Source organism: Siniperca chuatsi, linkage group LG24 (genome assembly GCF_020085105.1).
Source record: "Siniperca chuatsi isolate FFG_IHB_CAS linkage group LG24, ASM2008510v1, whole genome shotgun sequence".
NCBI classification, from domain to species: domain Eukaryota; kingdom Metazoa; phylum Chordata; class Actinopteri; order Centrarchiformes; family Sinipercidae; genus Siniperca; species Siniperca chuatsi.
In genome coordinates, this window is record NC_058065.1 from 14,554,625 (window position 1) to 14,573,489 (window position 18,865).

The 18,865-nt window shown below is 41.1% G+C and overlaps 1 protein-coding gene across 8 annotated transcripts in view; it reads right to left on the reverse strand.

Annotated features, from left to right (window-relative positions):
* Positions 1-1,000: 1,000 nt before the first annotated feature.
* scn1lab (sodium channel, voltage-gated, type I like, alpha b) overlaps positions 1,001-18,865 on the reverse strand; it is a 41,003-nt gene continuing 23,138 nt past the window's right edge. For 6 of the 8 annotated variants that reach the window (XM_044188282.1, XM_044188278.1, XM_044188279.1 and 3 more), the window contains 13 exons: positions 18,677-18,850; positions 17,566-17,922; positions 16,835-17,362; positions 13,081-13,264; positions 11,975-12,129; positions 11,439-11,612; positions 9,300-9,422; positions 7,512-7,787; positions 5,846-5,899; positions 5,537-5,674; positions 4,062-4,166; positions 3,675-3,945; positions 1,001-3,590 (listed from right to left, as the gene is read on the reverse strand). In XM_044188282.1, the coding sequence (XP_044044217.1) occupies positions 2,398-3,590; positions 3,675-3,945; positions 4,062-4,166; positions 5,537-5,674; positions 5,846-5,899; positions 7,512-7,787; positions 9,300-9,422; positions 11,439-11,612; positions 11,975-12,129; positions 13,081-13,264; positions 16,835-17,362; positions 17,566-17,922; positions 18,677-18,850 (3,732 nt within the window). In that variant the 3' untranslated portion in view covers positions 1,001-2,397. The remainder of the gene's footprint in view (positions 3,591-3,674; positions 3,946-4,061; positions 4,167-5,536; positions 5,675-5,845; positions 5,900-7,511; positions 7,788-9,299; positions 9,423-11,438; positions 11,613-11,974; positions 12,130-13,080; positions 13,265-16,834; positions 17,363-17,565; positions 17,923-18,676; positions 18,851-18,865) is intronic. The other 2 variants (XM_044188283.1, XM_044188285.1) reach the window with 1 other exon arrangement.

Below are 18,865 nucleotides of genomic sequence, written 5' to 3' on the forward strand. Positions count from 1 at the left end.
GAGCAGTTAAGTGCTGGAACTATTTCTTAGTGACTTCACCTGCAGAGAAATAGTTCCACTTAACCAGGGATGCACTTGCCAATAAGGACTTATTAAGTGGATCAGGTATCGACCAAAAATTAACAATCCACAGTATAAATACAGTTTTCTGTTCCTCTCCATTTATTTGCAGCAGTAAGCTAATTTGTGTAAAGGTACCGCTGATACTTTCGAAGTAAGCTAATGTTACCAAAAATGTACTCCACGTAGTTTCTCTAACTGTAGATTCAGATATTTTCTGAACTTTTTGTCGGGAGGACATTGTGGAACTTTGCATGGACATGTTTACAAAGCTTGATTAGGGAGAACAGGTTTATCATCTTACTAAGAATTCACTTTTGGCAACTGGAGTTAAAAAAGGAGCTACATTGTGTGAGCCGTGCAGAGGTGAAGTGGTTTGGTCAAGAGATGTAGAAGCATGTAATGAACCTTTTTCACAGCAGACATTTTGACTTGTCAATTACAAAACTTCTGAGCAATATAGATAGAAAAATCTTGGTGTATGAATGTCTTCACTTACTGTTAAGAAGTGATCTGTAGTTACAGCCTAGTGTTAGCTTACACATATCTTGAGTTCCACACAGAGGTTAAAGCCCCCCTTCACTCAAAAATATGCTTTTCTTCTTGTTACGACAGTAGGATGTTTGAGCTTCACTGTGCAGAATGATGTATGAGCAGAGTTTGATACTAGAAGGCTGTTTTTTACATCAACCTGCTGAAAGTGGAAAGTTTCTCTGTGCTCATTGAAAATCTGATTTTAAGGGGTGGGCCTATGAGCATGATTTGTGACATCACAAATAGTTTGGAAGTGTGATGTAGAAACTTGAAGCCGCCAGTGCACATACACTGAGAATGGACAAAATTTGCATATTTTTTATGAGCTAGAAGGAGTTGATGCCTTTTTAAGGATTTTAATGTGGAAATTATACTTTCTTTGTGGAAAAAACATATCAGACACACATTACTGTTCCAAGTAGGACTACTTGTATTTTTTAATACATGTCTGGAGGGGATCTTTAACAGATTTTTAAGGTTGGGTTCCATTTTGGATCCAGTTCCCAGTCAACAAAAAAAACCAAACAGATCCGGTAAGCTAACGTTTAGCAGGTTTTTCATTTATAGGCACTGACCGTTGCTTTTGCCCGGTGGTAGATTATATCAGCTGTAGCTAATTAATGTTATTTCTGTAACAGCTACACTGAAACTTTTGTTTGTTGGTTAATGTGCTCTCTACGAGCCGCTGACTCCGACAACGATTGTGAGTGAAATGTGGTTTTGTAGTTCAACAGAGCGGCGACTCTTCTCTGGAGAAATTATATAGCTGGAATAGGCTGGTAGGCAGACCGTTGAGCTTTGGAGTGAGCCAGGGTTGTTGTTGTTTTCCCATGTCCCAGTCTTTATGCTAAGTTAAGCTAACGGTCTCCTGGTTCTAGCTTCATTTTATAAAAGGACATAAAAGGACAGACATTAGAGTGGTATCAATCTGCGCATGTAACTCTAGGCAAAAAAGCAACTAAGAATATTTCCCAAAATGTCAGACGATTTCTTTAAATGTGTCTCATTCCTTGCATACATTCAGCTTCTCTGTAATTAGAGACTTGTATGTTCTATTGAAATGGGGATATGGCAGTCCAGATAGAAGCACAATACAGATTTAAACAATCACTGATAGCACACCAGTGAGTACAATGTATTTGTCCATTGCGCTTCAGCTGTATGCTTTTTGTTTCAGCTTCGTATACTGTATGAACCAAGAGCATTCTGGCACTGACCCTGCATTGTACGAGTTTCAGATGGTTGTTGTAGTTTCCAGCATTGACTTTATCTGCCCTTGGTGATTTTACAACAGTGAAAGCACACAGTGAAAGCACACATTCTCACAATAACAAAAAAAAGTAGAAAACATTCTTTCTCATTAAAAAAGAAACCTTGTAACCAAAAAATGAACAAGAAAATGCAGAGTACTTGTTAAGTGATACAGCGATTGTTAAATTCAAGACACTGGATTTATAGTAGTAGCAGCAGCACTAGCTACAGACAACTTAACAGTACACTCAAGTGTGTCAGATAGTAACAACAACCAATAGGAAAATCACAAGCGTTTTGCAGAGAGGCTTTTCCATGTTCCAGTAAATCTCTGGCAGTGTCTGCTGGATAATTTGTTTCCGTATTTCCCCTCTGAGAAGACCCCATGTATTCATATGTGACATAACCGCACTCCCACTTTAGACCTACCTGACATTCCTCATCTCTAACAATCAGCACACAAGCGTACATTTATCTACCCCCTTTAGAAGCTGTAAACAAATTTCCCTCATGTCTCTGATACATTTTTATTTTTGTTCCTTTTTAAAAAGTCTATTTCTTTCGGTCTTTCAAGTCTTTCCCTTTGTTTTCTTTTTCCCTATTTTCTTTCTCGTATTTGTCCTTGTCCGACTTTGTCACACTGTTGTAGGAGGGCGGGGAGGCTGTGGAGGGGGTCATGTCCGTTTTGTCCGAGGTGGAGTTCTCATTGAACTTGCTGATGACCATCACGTCCTTGTCAGGGTCGCGGATGCCCTCCTTCAGCTTCTCCTTGTAGAGGGCAGAGGCCTTCTTCATGGCCAGGCGCATCATGTAGCGGCGGAAAGCTCTCTGGATGATTACGGCCGACATGTCCTCCTGTTTGCGGCGGAGGGTGGTGGTGATGGGCTCGTAAGACACCTTAGAGGGGTTAGAGGCCATGAAGCGCTCCTCCATCTGCCCGCGTAAAACATCCATCTCGCCACCCTCACCCAACACTCGCTTGGTGAAGGCGAACAAGATGTCGAGGCAGTGGATGCGCTCGCCACTCACCATTGGCAGGTCCATGGAGATGAGGTGGGTCATATTAGGCTTGGGCATGCGCAGCGGTGGATCTAGAGCATCTGCAAAGTCAGAGAGCTTGCTGTACTCCATGAACTGAGTGGCATCAGGATCAAAGCGCTCCCACACTTCATAGAACATCTCAAAGTCATCCTCGCTCAGCGGTTCGGCGCTCTCCTCTGTGGCCACGCTGAAGTTCTCCAGGATGACGGCAATGTACATGTTGACCACAATGAGGAAGCAGATGATGATGTAGCTGACGAAGAAAAAGATGCCCACTGATGGGTTGCCACAGTTGCCTTTGTAATAGTTGCCCGGGTGCTCCATCTGGCTGTCACAGTCAGGCTCCCTCTTGTTCAGTATGGGCGCCAGCAGGCTGTCCCACCCGGCTGAGGTGGTAATCTGAAACAAACAGATCATACTGTTCCCGAAGGTTTCAAAATTGAACATGTCATCGATTCCTGCCTCTCGCTTGACGTAGGCAAAGTTGGACATGCCAAAGATCGCGTAGATGAACATGACCAGGAAGAGGAGAAGGCCGATGTTGAACAGGGCAGGGAGTGACATCATCAAGGCAAAGAGAAGCGTCCGGATGCCTTTGGCACCTTTGATAAGGCGAAGGATGCGGCCTATCCTGGCCAGACGGATCACTCGGAACAGTGTCGGGGACACAAAGTACTTCTCGATAACTTCAGATAAAAACATACCTGCGAAAGCAAAAAACATTGCATTCAGCACACAATTTTACTCACATCTACTGGAAAGCTGAGGCACCTTAAACATCTCCTTACCTACGATGGACAGGATCACCACCACAAAGTCAAATATATTCCAACCAATGGTAAAGTAATAGTGACGCAGAGAGATCATCTTAAGCACACACTCCCCAGTGAAGAGCACGATGAAGACCAGGTTGATCCAGTAGAGGATTTTGTCCATCTCCGGTGTCTGGTCGTCCGTCTCCACCATCATGGTCACCATGTTAAGGCAGATGAGGATCATGATCACGATGTCGAAGGCCTGCTTTGTGATGCAGTCAAACACGCAGCCTTGAAATGTATTCTGAGGACGGCGGAGGATAAGGAACAGGAGAGCATTAGTCATTTTACACCTCTAGTTGTAATCCATTTGTAAGAATGGACAGTAGAGCCCACAATCTGAGCACTTAAGAGTCTTACTGTTGGCCGAGGTATAGGTTTTTGTGGTTTCTTGGAACCCAGCTTCTTCATGGCATTGTAGTATTTCTTCTGTTCTTCTGTCATGAAGATGTCCTGACCTCCAAAGTAAAGAGAGCACAACACAACCTGGTTATAACCACATACTTTTTTTGTGGGGTTGGGGGGTGGAGGATCTTCCTGCAGGTGTACAGGTGTAACTGTTTTCTGTGGATTGGTGATCACATGATGTGTCCTTTACAAAGAGAGCTGGCTCACTACAATCAGTCTTCACAGGGAAGATTTCTCATGATTAGTCGTATTTTTATTTGATCTGAGGTTAAATATATTTAGGTTTAAATCTAGAGCAGACTTTCTGTATCAAGGTTCCATCAAAATTAAACACAAACCACAGAAATGAAATCCCCCTTCCCATTATCATACACGAGGCACATATCACACACTCAGTGCTGCTCACTGAGTGTGTGATGCATGTCTGGAGGGAGGACTGGTGTCAGCACTGAACAACCATCTGTGTGACGCTGTGGCTGTGGGGCTGCTGAACCACACCAACTGATACAGTGTCTCAGTCAGTCAGTCAAGGCAGACCTGCCAGCACGCAGCAAACACAGTGCAACCCCCCCCGTCCATCTCTGGGCGTTGCCAATCCTACTTGTTAGCGCTTGGTTGAATGGAGGGCACATTTGCAGACTACATTCACTGTGACACTGCATGTGTGTGTGTATGTGTGTGTGTGTGCAGGCAGGGTGTTTCTCAGTGACTCATGCACCCTCAGTAATCCTTGGCAGCGGCAGGTCCGCACCATGCTACAGATAATCATTATTCCGTAGCTCAGTTCTTTGTTTAACACAGCCGTGGGTCTGCTTTGGCTAATCCTGTGCGTCAGTCGCTTTGTACCCAGGCTATGCATGTAGTTGGCACAGTGTGGCACAGGACTAGTACCTGTTGGTGTTCTATTGCAACAACGCAGCGCAGAAAGCTGTGAGTGTCAACATTAATAACAGCTAGCACGGTGAACCAACAATCTGGGATTGCCTGGGATTTCATCTTCACTTTGAAATATTATTGCATCTACAAAAGCTAGGGCTACAGCTAGGACTGGGCAATACATCGATTCAATTCATTCAAACTTTTGTCTTTGCCGATGTGCAAAACGTCTACATCGTGAGAATCGAGTTATTACAACGTGCACAAAAATGATGTTTCAGTCAAAAAGTAGATGATAATTGGCTACATTAGTTACATTAGTTGTCACGACAAACAAACGTGAATAGTACAATCCAACTCCATACTACATACTCATTGTATACAGTATGCTATATTATACTGATCTTCATAGTATGGATTGTGGACACAGCTTTGAGACACGCGTACGGGACTGTCATGACTCCAGGTGGCTAGCTGGCTCTTGCTATCTACCATCTAACCTAATCTAAGTTTACATTATCTGATAGAGACTGTTGCTAAAAGCAACTTATCTTCTTCTTCTGCTGGTTGAAATTGTCGATGATGACACCGATGAACAGGTTGAGGGTGAAGAAGGAGCCGAAGATGATGAAGATGACAAAGTAGAGGTACATGTACAAGTTCACTTCATAATTAGGCTGGTCTTCCACCTAGAACAAGCAAGATACAACAAATTCAAAATGTTACTGGCTTTCATAATGTGTGTATGTCAATACCTAGATACAGAAAAGAAACGAGCTGATAAAAGCTAAGTAAATGGGTATTTTTCACTTTGTGAAAGCAAACTTACAAATCCCTCCGTTAAACACCAAGACACTTACATTTCGTGAGTCCACAGCTGCATACATGATGTCCATCCAACCCTTAAATGTTGCCTAAAAGCAGATGAGGGAAGAGTCAGTGTTTTAGTCTGGATGTTTGCAGTGGGGTCATCTGATTCTCCCAACAGTCAAGCTCTGCTGTCATTTAGAATTTTTTTTGTGATTTCGGATCAACATTTAGGTCTCACTATTCCGTTATCACCTAAACTTTTTCTACTTGGGGTTAGAACAAAATGACCTCATATATATTACATAACCAGCTGTCTTTAATAATGGTGAGCATCATTACAGCTGCAAGATTTATTTTACACCACTGGAGAAATGCCAAGTAGTGAATAAGTTTATCTTATCTTGTACTTTCTTAACCTGTGAATTACTCCCATCTGGCCTGATATTTGGGAGAGCTCCAGAGGCGTCCTAACCTATTAGGAGCTAAAGGAGATGGTGTTCAGGCAGAAACATTTGATAGGAGGAGAGATGACTTGGGAACGCTTGATGACAATGACCCACATGCTCTGCAGAAAACACTCTGCAACAACCAATATTTTGTATTGTAATAAGTCACACTTCACTCTTCCCAGCACCTCAGATATTGCGACATCCTGTTCCCGGGATGTCAACATCAGTGGTGATAAAGGCTGTATCTGCAATGTCATGGGTGATGACCCATTTTCCCAGACCACATGCTTAATTACAGGTAACATCTCATATTAGGTACTTATTATACTCAATCACATTGCTTTATAATATCTATAATATATTAGAAAAAATTTGATAAAGTAGAGCTGACTTGGGTAATTTTAGAAAGGCTGAGTTAAATGATCTACTATTTTAATTTGTATATATATTTACAGCTTACTATGCAGGTAAATACGCTGAGATTTAAGTTACAGTGATTTAATTTTTGCATATATGTCAGTTCCCTACGTCATTTGCCTATACACATAAATCCTACAGTCATTACCCGCAACTGTCAAAAAAAACACGTCATCAAAATGTCTACTTTGCAGCTCTCAATGTTGTAGAACAGCAACGTCACACTTCTCCTGCTGACAGGCAGTGTAGGAAGCTTCTTAAACAACGCTCAGTCCTGCTCTGAGGGAGGAGTGTTTTTACTCCTAGGTTATGTTTCAGCGATTCCTAAGAGGGATTCTGAGACACTAAATACAGGCCCTGGTACCATTTTTTGGATAATATTAAAATGGGGTATTCAAGTTGATTTGTTTTGACCACAGTCATTAGAGCTGAATATCTTAAAGTTATGGACAGTTAGTTGGACAAACTGAAGACATCATCGTGGCATTTTTTCACTATAAACATTCCACAGACTAAATGATTAATCAAGAAAATAAACGGTAGATTAATCGATAAAGAAAATAATCGGTAGTTGCAGTCTAATGTGTATATCTTTCAGTTTCATATGGCTGTATATGAATATTGATTTTGGGTTGATGATCTGATGTTTTCTTCTCTCTCTGCTGTGTCAAATTGTACATTTGTAAATTGTAAACCTTACAGAAAATGTCTAATCAGCGATTAGGTCAACTGCATGACAAAACTAGAAGCCACAGAGTTCCGTCCTAAATACTTCTGAACACATATGCATACTTTGACATTTTTGCTTTTGTCTTCATAATGCCACCTGTGTCGCCAATTCTAAACTCACCACTTGCAACAGAGCCAGATAGCCGGCCCCGACATTGTCAAAGTTGATTTTGACATTCTTCCAGCGGGCGCTGTCGTTGACCAAATTCAGGCACTCAGTCTTGTTGTTGACAACGTCGATGGGGAAGATATCGCCTGTGGTGGTGTTGACGCAGTAATAGTACTTCCCTGCAAACAGGTTGACGCCCATGATGCTGAAGATGAGCCAGAAGATGAGGCAGACCAACAGCACGTTCATGATGGAGGGGATGGCCCCCAGCAACGCGTTCACCACAACCTGGAGAGGTTGAAGCACACAGACAAACTCAGCCATCTCCTGCCGGTCAACCGGAGGTCTCTGCTTGTCAAAACAGAGAGGCTGTTTGATTTTAGATAAGTGGCCATTACAATCATCTAATCACTTAACTGTTCTTAAATATTTGATTATCTGATTTGACTGACCTGTAAAGCTGATGCTATGGTTTTCAGAAGAGCTAAGACTAATTTAAAAATGCATAGTGTTCCTATATTATTCAAAGCTGTATTTAATATGTAATGTCCGCACACATAAAGCTCTTAACACCATACATATCTACAAAGACAATTTAACAACATGACAGTTGGAAAAAAGGTGGATAGATGAAAAAGTTAACATTTCATAGGTAAAAAAGCAAAACAGAAAAAAACCTTAGAGAAGCGGGATGAAGTCACAACATTTTGTTTGACTGTAAATGAAAAAAGACACACAACAAAGAAAAAAATTACAGGTCAAAGGCACCACACAAGCAACATCAGAAAACAATGCCTGAGAACAGCTATATACAGTAATCCATTGACACAATGTGAAGAAAGTCATGCAGATAGAAGAAGTACAGTGTTGAATTGCAAGGAAAAGATAACTACAGAAGTTGTAATAAGCATGCAGTCTTACAGTCAGGCCCCCTAACGAGCTAAAACCATTTAACTGACATCAAACGTAAACCCAGAAGAATTTGACATTCTAAAAATGAAAAGATACTGTAAATTATACTGTAACATTTTTCTTCAGCACCACTAAGCAGAGGACAAGCAGATCATATGTCAAATATAAATAGGTAATGTCACAATAAAACCACATTTTATGAAAAATAGCTATGGGCTAGCTGAAAGCAGCTGGAAGTGGCCTAGCTTCAAAAATTATTGGTACAAAAATTGGTTATATTTAAATGTTCTGAAAAAGTCATTTACATTTTTACAATAATAATTTGACATTTTGGGAAAAAAATGTTTTGCTTTATTGCAGAGAGTTTGATGAGAAGATTGATGCCACTCTCATATCTGTCCGTTAAATATGTGCTACAGCCAGGAGACGGTTAGCTAAGCATAGAATATATCTGTAAGCAAGGGGAAATAGCTAGCGTGACTCTGTCGAAAGTTTTTAAAAAATCTGGCTACCAGCACCTCTAAAGCTCACTATCTAGCTGGCTACCCTGCTCCTAATTTTAAGGCTAAGCTAAGCTAACCATCTCCTGGCTCTAGCTTCATACTATATTTAGCGTACAGACATGAGAGTGGTATCTAGTTTCTAATCTAACTCTAGGCAAGAAAGCAAATAAGGGTAAAAACGTATCTTATATATTTTACAATTTTACTTGGACATTTTAAACCTGAACCATTACAGACGTTTAAAGAATGTAGAAACAGTTAAAGGTTTAAAGTGAGAATAAGGTTAATCTAAGAAATTGCACAGGTATGCTGGCTTTCAGCTTGCCCACAAACAATCATAATTTTCAAGTGGGGTTTGTGTCACTGTCATTACAGATGTCCTTACCCTCATGCCCTCAAACCGAGACAGGGCCCTCAGGGGCCGGAGGGCTCGCAGTGTCCTCAGAGATTTTATGGCGGTAAGCTCAGAGTAGCCCAGAGCATTGGCTACAAGGCTGACCAGGGACACCTGAGAGAAGACAGTGACAGAGACAAGCAGGGTGAAAGGTGAGAAATGAAAAAGGTTCCTCTGCACAGTGCCAGCCAGAGTGTTTGAACAAGATGGTTAATTAGGCATTAAAGATTAGTATGCACACAATTAAAGGGATCATAAAGAATTAGTTCTCCAAAAACTGTGAAGAGATGTGACAACAATGAACAATGACTTTAGTGGTTAAGTGGTATTTATATCTGTATGGTAACCATTTAAGGAATGGTTACTAATAATAGCTAATAGTTAATGATGTGCTTATTTTCTTTCTTGCCACAAGTTAGATGAGAAGAATGATGCCAAACTCATATCTGTACGCTAAATATGAAGCTACAGCCAAGAGACTATTAGCTTAGCTTAGCATAAAGACTGATAACAGAGGAATACAGCTTGCCTGAATCTGTCAAAAGCTCAAAACAACACCAACACCTCTAAAGCTCACTGATTAACACGTTGTATCTTGATTCTTTAATTTATACACAAAATAGTGCTGAAACTATCTCACTGAGAACTAGAATTACTGCCCCACGGTTGTATGCCTCCGCCAACCAGTCAAGTTAACATATGTAGTGAACCCTGAATAAAAAGGTATAAAGTGTATTTTTTGGCTAAATGGAAGTTATCATTATATTGATGATACATAGGTATGATTCCAGTGAATATACATTGTTGAACTGATTAATGAAGGATTATCATAGATGCATTGGCTAACAACACATGTACTTGATTACTATGTAAAGATGGAATCTTATACAGTACAGCTACACAAAATGTGGTGGTTTTGTTTCCTCCTGGCAGTTTTAGATGTGAAGCCTCTCTAAGAGCTGCAGGTGAAACTCACTCACTCACAGGATCACGATTAGCTAGCCGCGCTCCAATACGTTGTTTGTCATGTGATTCCGATGAAGCTCGAAATTCAGAATGAGGCAGGAACTGAAAAGCAGAATGGGCGAGATGGTCGAAAGCCTGTACTGTGCTAGTTATTGTTAACTCATTGTGTCGTCCCCGTCAACATTTGTGTGGAAACTGGAATCACCCAATTCATTTTTTAATTACGGCTAAAAATCTAGTTTGAGGTCACAGTGACCTTTGACCACTGAGTCAAAAGTGTCTCCTATTTAGTGTCCGACCAACTGTGAAATATGGTCACAGTCTCCCCTTCTGTTCCTGAGTTATGGTGTTAAATAATGGCCAAAGTGTTTTTCCAGGATATTATGATGTCAGTGAAGCTGAACTTTGACCTTTCGGGTAAAAGTGATCACATCATCGTTGTATCCGTTTAAACATCTGTGTAACATTTTGGCATAATTACCACATCCATTTTTGAGTTATGGCAAAAATGGATGTGGTAATTGTCAAGGTCATTTTGATGTCACAGTGACCTTGACCTTTGAGTCCAATTCATTGTCCGACCAACTGTAAAATATGGTCATCAGTTCTTGAGTTATGGCCAAAATCGTGTTTTGTGAGGTTACAGTGACCTTGACCTTTGACCACTACATTCTAATCAGTTGAGTCCAAGTGGACATTTGTGCCAAATTAGAAGAAATTCCCTCAAGGCGTTCCTAAGATATTGCGTTCACAAGAATGGGATGGACAACCCGAAAACAGGCGGAGGCATAAAAATACTTCCAGCACGTCATTTTTACATTTCGGTTTTTACACGGATTAAACACGGGCATGGATACAACGTGTTAATTCATGAATTTAAGAGATGCTGGTTGCCAGATTTTTGAGCTTTCGTGTCAGTCAGGCTAGCTGTTTCCCCCTGCTTCCAGTCTTCATGCTTAGCTAATCTAATTGCATCCTGGCTCTATCTCCATAATTAGCATGCACATATGTGGGTGTGGTATTGATCTTTTCATCGAACTCTCAGCAAAAAAACATGTATTTTCCAAAATGTTGAACTATTCCTTAAAAGTCTAAATTGTCTTTGATTTAATGCCAGATTGTAAGCTTTATTTTTATAACGGTGTAGGGACTGAATATACATACATCTACAATGAGGAAGTCGAGCCAGCACCAGGCGTTGGTGAAGTACTTGACAAAGCCGTATGCTACCCACTTCAACAGCATTTCTAGGATGAAGATGTAAGTGAAGACCTTGTCTGCGTACTCCAGCATTGTTTTGATGGTCCTCCGCTGCTCGATGTAAATGTCCTCAAACGCCTAGACAGAATGGAATAAATAATAAAGACTGCTGGTAGAAACAATTAGATATTTTGAAGTTAAAGGTTAGATTAGGGGGGGGGAAATTAACACTAGCCATAAACTAAGGCTGGTAAATCCTATAGACCGACTGTGAAGTCTAATTACAGAGTCTTAGAATAAGGCAACACAGCAAAGCATACATCTTATACGGACTAAGATTCAAATACAGGAGATTCTTGCTGTGATGTGTCAGTGCTAACCACTTACCCAACATGCTGTTAATAATGCAAGCAATGTTTATCAGAGTTTGTTAGAAAGCATTATTGATTTTAGTTCACAAAGGGAGGTAAGTGCACATACATACAAAAACACCCACTTACCAGTGCTCCACTGCTGAGCAGGATCATGAATATGATGAAGGATTCAAACCAGTTGTGCTCCACTATGATAAAGCAGGTTTTCCTGAGTGTCCACCAGGTCTTATATTTGCCTCCCTCCTCGTTGATCTGGCAACACTGGAACCTACTCACACAGCCTGTAGGCATGGGGGAAATGTGGGGAGAGAGGCATAAGAAATGGCCATAGAAATGAATATTGGACTTGTAGGCATGTTCACTAAAGGTGATTGTATGATTAAATCACAACAAACATCTCTTCTTTTCTCCATCAATCAGTTTTCATTACTTGGCTTTTCTAAAGCCAAGTTTCCATCCAAATGTAGCACAAATTTTAACCACATTTCCAAAAAAATGGCAAAAGACTGCACGTCCCCATCTTGTATTATCAGTAAGAAGAAGGTGTAAAGGGATGAAGTAATTAAAAGAGCGCCAGTCAAACCTCAAATGATGGAAAACCAATATGGCATTTATGTTTGTTTCATTTATTCATTTGTGGAAGGTTACAGTCTCATGGCTCCACACAGATCTGATGTTTTTGTCTGCTGCCATTTTTTTGCCTCTTCAGTGGAGTGCTTGAGTGACATTTAAATCACATGCTTCATTATTTATTCACTAAGTTTGTTTCCATTGCACTTTGTCGCATTTTCTTTTTGTTGATTTACGTACTTTTCCACCTCTGCCAAGTGAAAAAACTTTTTGTGATATTTATTTGATATTATTTATGCTACACCACCTGTCTCCGATCCTCAATCATCATCTTTCATTTCTGTATTCCACACTCATGAAAGACTGAGGAGGTATTTGAAGATTCAGAATTGTACTGGAGGTATGTCAGACTAAATGTCAGGTTACATTACAAACCAAGACAATCCAACAGACTACTTTACTTTCTGTCCTGCTGAGCATTTGTATTCACTGTCACTCTGCAGTGAGTATAACACACTGGTGCTAAGCACAAGCAGTTAATGCGATTTACTCTACGTCTTGAAATGTGCTGTGGAAGCATTTCATCTCCCACCTTTCTCGCTCTGTCCCACTTTCCCATTACCCATCATCCTCCCTGCCTATCACCCTCACATCCCTCTCACCCTCTGTGAAGCAGGCCTCTGGGTCCAGTGACTCCTCTGGCTCCAGCTCCACTGAATCCACCCCATCTCCTGGGGGGCGAATATCGACTGTGCTCCCCTCCGATGAGCTCAGAGGCTGGGGCTCTGCATCGAGCTTCTGCATCGTCGAAGAAGAAGATGAGAGTACAAAGTTACACTGCAGTACCTGAAACAACAGAGGTTCAGTGGTTATAGGAGCCAACCTTCTGAGCTGGTTATCATTGTAATTGTCCATTCACATGTACTCCAGTGCCACAACTGTATACCTTAGTGTGGAGACTAGGCACTGTAATAGCTCAGAGTTGGGCTCTTTAAAGTCATCGTCATTCTATTATCATCATCACATGCAGCATCGATCAAATGTACCTACAGGCTTTGATATTAGTTTTATCCGATGGCTCAAATCAGATTATGTGGCAACACATGGCATGGGGAGGTTGGCGTTAGAGAAATACACTGTGGGTACGTTTGATGTGACCTCAGTTCGAGGAAGAGTGCATGCAGTATTCCAGTGCATTATCAATCCAAGCCTGAAATATTACCAAGCAGAACGTGTGCTTAAGTATTTTCATGTCCACTGAAAAATGACCCCAAATCAAGTCTATAATTTATCCCATTTCCAAAATTGCTTCTATGAATAATAATTTCCCCACCCTCAAAGCTAGAGTCCACCCACAGAAGGACTGCTGAACATTTTCCTCAGTGACATGAAAACACGTTATTTCCAGTCCTTGAAAGCAGTGTACAAGCTTCTTCTGTTTGTGTTGAAGTAGACGGATAACCACATTAGCTTACCAGCAAAAACCAGTACTGTGCACTGTTTATAAGACAGCATGTGGTCTGGCAGTTTTTTTTTGTTCCCATTTGTAAAACATGTTGAATTAGCACCCATGCATACCCAGAAAACATACAGGACTAAGTATGGTAGTCATTACCTTCTTCTCAGCAATATGCAAAACACATGTAAGGACAAGTGTTGCTGCTGTTGTCAAGTTCATTTTACTCTGTCTTTCTTACTAACTCCCCCTAGCAACACTCCTCTGAAACCCTAAAATGCAGTGATCTTTGTTTTATCAGCAATGCACATCATAACATCATCTGCATATAGTGAGACTTTTTAGTGTTGTGAGGCTTCCTGTCTGATTTTCTTTGGGCAGACATGGTGTTGTGTGGCCTCATGTCTGATCTGTCTGGCATGTGAAGTACAGGAACATGTCATCCTAGACAGTGCAGCAGCTCTGATTGCCGTGGGACCCAGCTAATACGGCATGGGAATGATGGAAGCATGCTGCTCACAAGTGCATCGTTTTCTGGAGGGGTGTTTCCCTCCGGTTTCTCTTTCTCTCCCTCAGCAAGAGACCCATTTTACCTCTTCTGGATGTGGAATATATAAGGCTTTTACTCTTAACCTAACATGCTTTTATTTGGCAGATTTTGTTGGCAAGTTTTACTATATTTGAACAAGTTGGGTGATGAGATAGTTGCAGTGTAACTAAAGTGGATAACACAGGCATAGAAGTACATAGAACAGGGGCGACTAAACCACAATAATTGTGTACATGTACCACATCTGGTAGGATTCAATGTAATCTGGGATGGAGTTTCTTCAATTTTATATTTGAGGAGGATAAAAAAATGAAGAAATTACCCTCATTTAGTACATCATCTGTTTCAATATAAAATGCCATATGTTATCTGTTTTACCACCCAGCAAAAATCAGCATTGATTCATTTGTGTTTCAAAATTATCTCCTTGGAAAGAATTCTGTAAAGAATCTTTCATCATTCCACTATTATTTGAATATCAAGAAACAAGTACATACAAGTATTTCATGTGTGTATGCATGGGTTATGAACCAGACAAATGAATTTTGTCAAACTACAGCAAAATTCATTCCTCCATTCCATCTCTCTTTTTTCCCTCATTCTCCTCCACCTTCTCTCTTCCTTCATTCTCAAGCTCAGAGTGTTGGATGCCAATCAAGTCCAGAAACCAAGTCAAAATCAAGCAATGAAATCAAAAGCAAAGATCATGATAGATGAGTTTGTCTATCAATGGAAAAAAGGTGGTGTTGCTCATTCCTAATGGTTTGTAACTGCAATACAGCCTGATGCTTGGAGATAAATTATGAAAGGGGGGGAGGGGGTTAAGGGAAAACTTAAAGATTACAGCATTGAGTGTGCTGCTGTATGGGGAAGGGGGTGTATAAAGCAAAGAGGGTAGGGTGGGGGTAGGGGACGGAGGGCAGACCAGGCAAAGAACGAAAATGGGCAATCCATTGAAGGTATGAGAAAAAATATGTTGTTTGTCTGTAAATGGCAAAGGCAGTCCTCATGGTTAGTGCTATGGTACAATAAAGTGGTCTTACAATTCTCCTCTCACTGAAAACCTTGAGAGCGTCTGTGACACAGCTGCAATAACAAACGGGGGGTTAAACAAAGTAAGTCAAACACACCAAAAGCCAGCATACAACCTCAAGTCTGCTTTCACTGGTCAGCCACAAGGCACAGTGGGGGAACACGTTAGCCACTGCGAACAACAATTTAGATTTCCCTGAAAGCATATTCCTTATAGATGCAATGCAGAAGAGTGGGTTTCTGTTTTTATACTGGCAATGACACTTGACATCTCACACAACAGAACAGACACCAAATGTTCATAGTGTAACTCTAAATGTATAAATTAATATTTACTATCTCTAATTTGACCAAACTCTGTGACACAGTGGGTAAGAAATGTCCAAATATCTTTTAACCGGTGCTTAATTATCACAATTCACCAACCCCTGGCTACAGAGTGTTAATATCAGCAGTGACAGGAGAAAGCGATGCCTGATCCATATATGGAGCATGTGGTGCCATAGCTAGAAATAGTCTCCTGGGTTGTTTTGAATCACAGGGAATTGGCACCACACCCACAGTGGCAGGTTGACATCACCAGGGAGCACAGTTCCAATGCTCTGTCAGCCTCGCAACACTTAACAGCAAACCTGGCATTTGCTCTATTAGAATAGGCAATGAATTACAAAAAAAAAAGACTTCAATGCAAATTATGTGCCAATGGTGAAGTATTTGTTTTTGTTTAAATTGTAGAATATTTGATTTAGATTTTGACATACACAGATAATCCATTTTGGTACACTATCACTCAGCAACATATGGAGCAGGCTTAAATCACCTCTTTAAATTTTGACAAAACAGTTTGCTGCTTCATTAATTTCATCTTAACACATGCACACATATGCACGTTGCTTCCCCTGAAGCAAGGAACGATGTATTATGGAGTCTCTTTAGCAGGTGTGTATAATGAATAGTGAACTCCATTTGCTGGCAAGTCAACCATGTAACACTGTACACAAACACACTGACACGTACACTTTAATGAGTGCATCAAGAAAGTGAACCTGGTACATAGGTCAAAGGCAAATTTGAGTCATTATTTGTCATTGCTCTTTCTTCTGCTGCCAAGGGCTTTAGAACTGAATAAAATTCCACAAGATTCCGTCAGTAGCACAGCATGATGAATGTAAATGAGTCAGCAGGTGTGTTATTTTCAAACTGCTTGACTGTTGGAAAATTTTCTGAAAAGGCCTTCTCTGTGCAAATCTTGACATATTCATACATCGACTGATTTGCATTATATAAGGGAGCTAATCAAATACAAAATCTGTGTGACGCGAGATTTCCTACAAACTGACAGAGACTTCAGTCATGTAATCAAAGTCTTTCATCTTACCTCTTTGCTGCCCTCCACATCTGACGAGTCACTGCTGAAATCTTCTGTGTTTAGGTTCTCAAAGTCTGACTCGCCCACAGCGATGGGCACTGTGACTGTCAGGCTGGGGTTATGAATAAATGACATGTAGTCACATTCCTCCATTGGGTACTTCCCTGTAGTGTCCCCACCAACCCCAAGCCCAACCTCCAGCCCTCCTCCTGGCCGTCCATTGCCCTCTGTCGTGTACACCCCACTGGGGTCTTTGGTGATCTCCACTGAAGTGTGGTTGGAGATGCAGTTGCCCTTGCCATTGCTGTGCAGTTCATCAAGAGGTTTGCTCTCCTCAGCCAGACCAGAGCCCTTACCGGCCCCGCCAAAGCAGAGGCTCTGAAGGAACCGTCGCACCGCAGCTTTGACAAATGCGATGCCCCGCTGGATCCGGCCCACAGCAATCTGCAGGTTGTTCATCTCACTGTCATCGTCAGTTGCTGCAAGGTTGTCAGCGCTGAATGAGCTCAGGAGGAGAGCCAGGAACAGGTTTAGAACCTGGGAAGAAGTAGACATTAGGCAGGGAAAGTGAATTCCACTTGACCTTTATTACTTGTAAACGGAGCGTCTGCATCTTAGAGACTTGACTTTAATTTAATTTAAAAAACTTCAAATCCAAGCTAAATTAAAGAAAACAATTGTCATAGTCTTAACAGTGTTACCCAGATTATATAAAGGACATAAACAAGAAGAACCCCTACCACCAGGTTTCCAATGACCATGACCATCATGAAGACGATCAGGCACATGGTCTGTCCAGCCACCTCCATGCAGTCCCACATGGTCTCTATCCACTCTCCGCACAGCACCCGGAACACGATGAGGAAGGAGTGGAAGAAATCATGCATGTGCCAGCGGGGCAGTTGACAGTCATTAGAAATCTTACACACGCACTCCTTGTAGCTCTTGCCAAACAGCTGCATGCCCACCACGGCAAAGATGAAGACGATGATGGCCAGCACCAGTGTCAAGTTCCCCAGAGCACCCACTGAGTTACCAATGATCTTGATCAGCATATTCAAAGTGGGCCATGACTTGGCCAGCTTGAAGACTCTCAGCTGTTTTAAAAGAAAATTAAAAGCTGTGTGTGATTTTCTTGATTTTTTCTGGAGGATTAACATTCAATAGATGAATAAATGTATAACTATATAATAAGTTTCACCATCCCATCGATGGTGGAACTGTTTGATTTCAGTTGCTACTCTAAAGACATATTTACCTTATGGATGTTTGAAAGAATAGTCGGACATTTTGGGAAATATGCTTATTCGCTTTTTTGCCTGGAGATGGTTGAGAAGATCGATACCACTCTCATGCGTGTACGCTAAATATGTAGCTAGAACCAGGAGATGGTTAGCTTAGCTTAGCTTAGCACAAGAACTAGAATAAGCTCATTTCCCAAAATGTCAAACTATTGTTTTAAAAGCAGACCAAAATTTTATTATACTTCAGTATTGTTTATCGGTGTTTCAAATAGTTTAGTCTGTGTGAGTATACGTTCAATCTCAATGCGTAAACAAAAAGATCACTGACTGTGACCTCAAAGAGTCTAGCAGCACAGCAACAGTCATAGAAAGCTAAAAAAAACACACTGTGCCCCAAAGGCCACAACAACTCTCAGTGGGGCCTTTCATGTGCTGCACAAAAGCTCTCATTACATCATTACCTCATTAATAACATGAATGTTATTGAGAGAGCCATTGTGACCTGACCCTAGAAGTACAGATGCGTCTTAACTTTTCTCATCTAATGAGATGAAAAATCATGTAATTCAGCTTTTCTAATAAAATATTACTCCGCCAGTGCTCTTACCAATCTAAAGGACCTGAGAACAGACAGGCCTTCTACGTTGGCCAAGCCAAGCTCCATCAGACTCAGGCTAACAATGATGCCGTCAAAGATGTTCCAACCCTCCTGGAAGTAATAGTAGGGATCCAGGGCGATGATCTTGAAGCACATCTCTGCTGTGAAGATGCCTGTGAACACCTAATGACAAAAGGG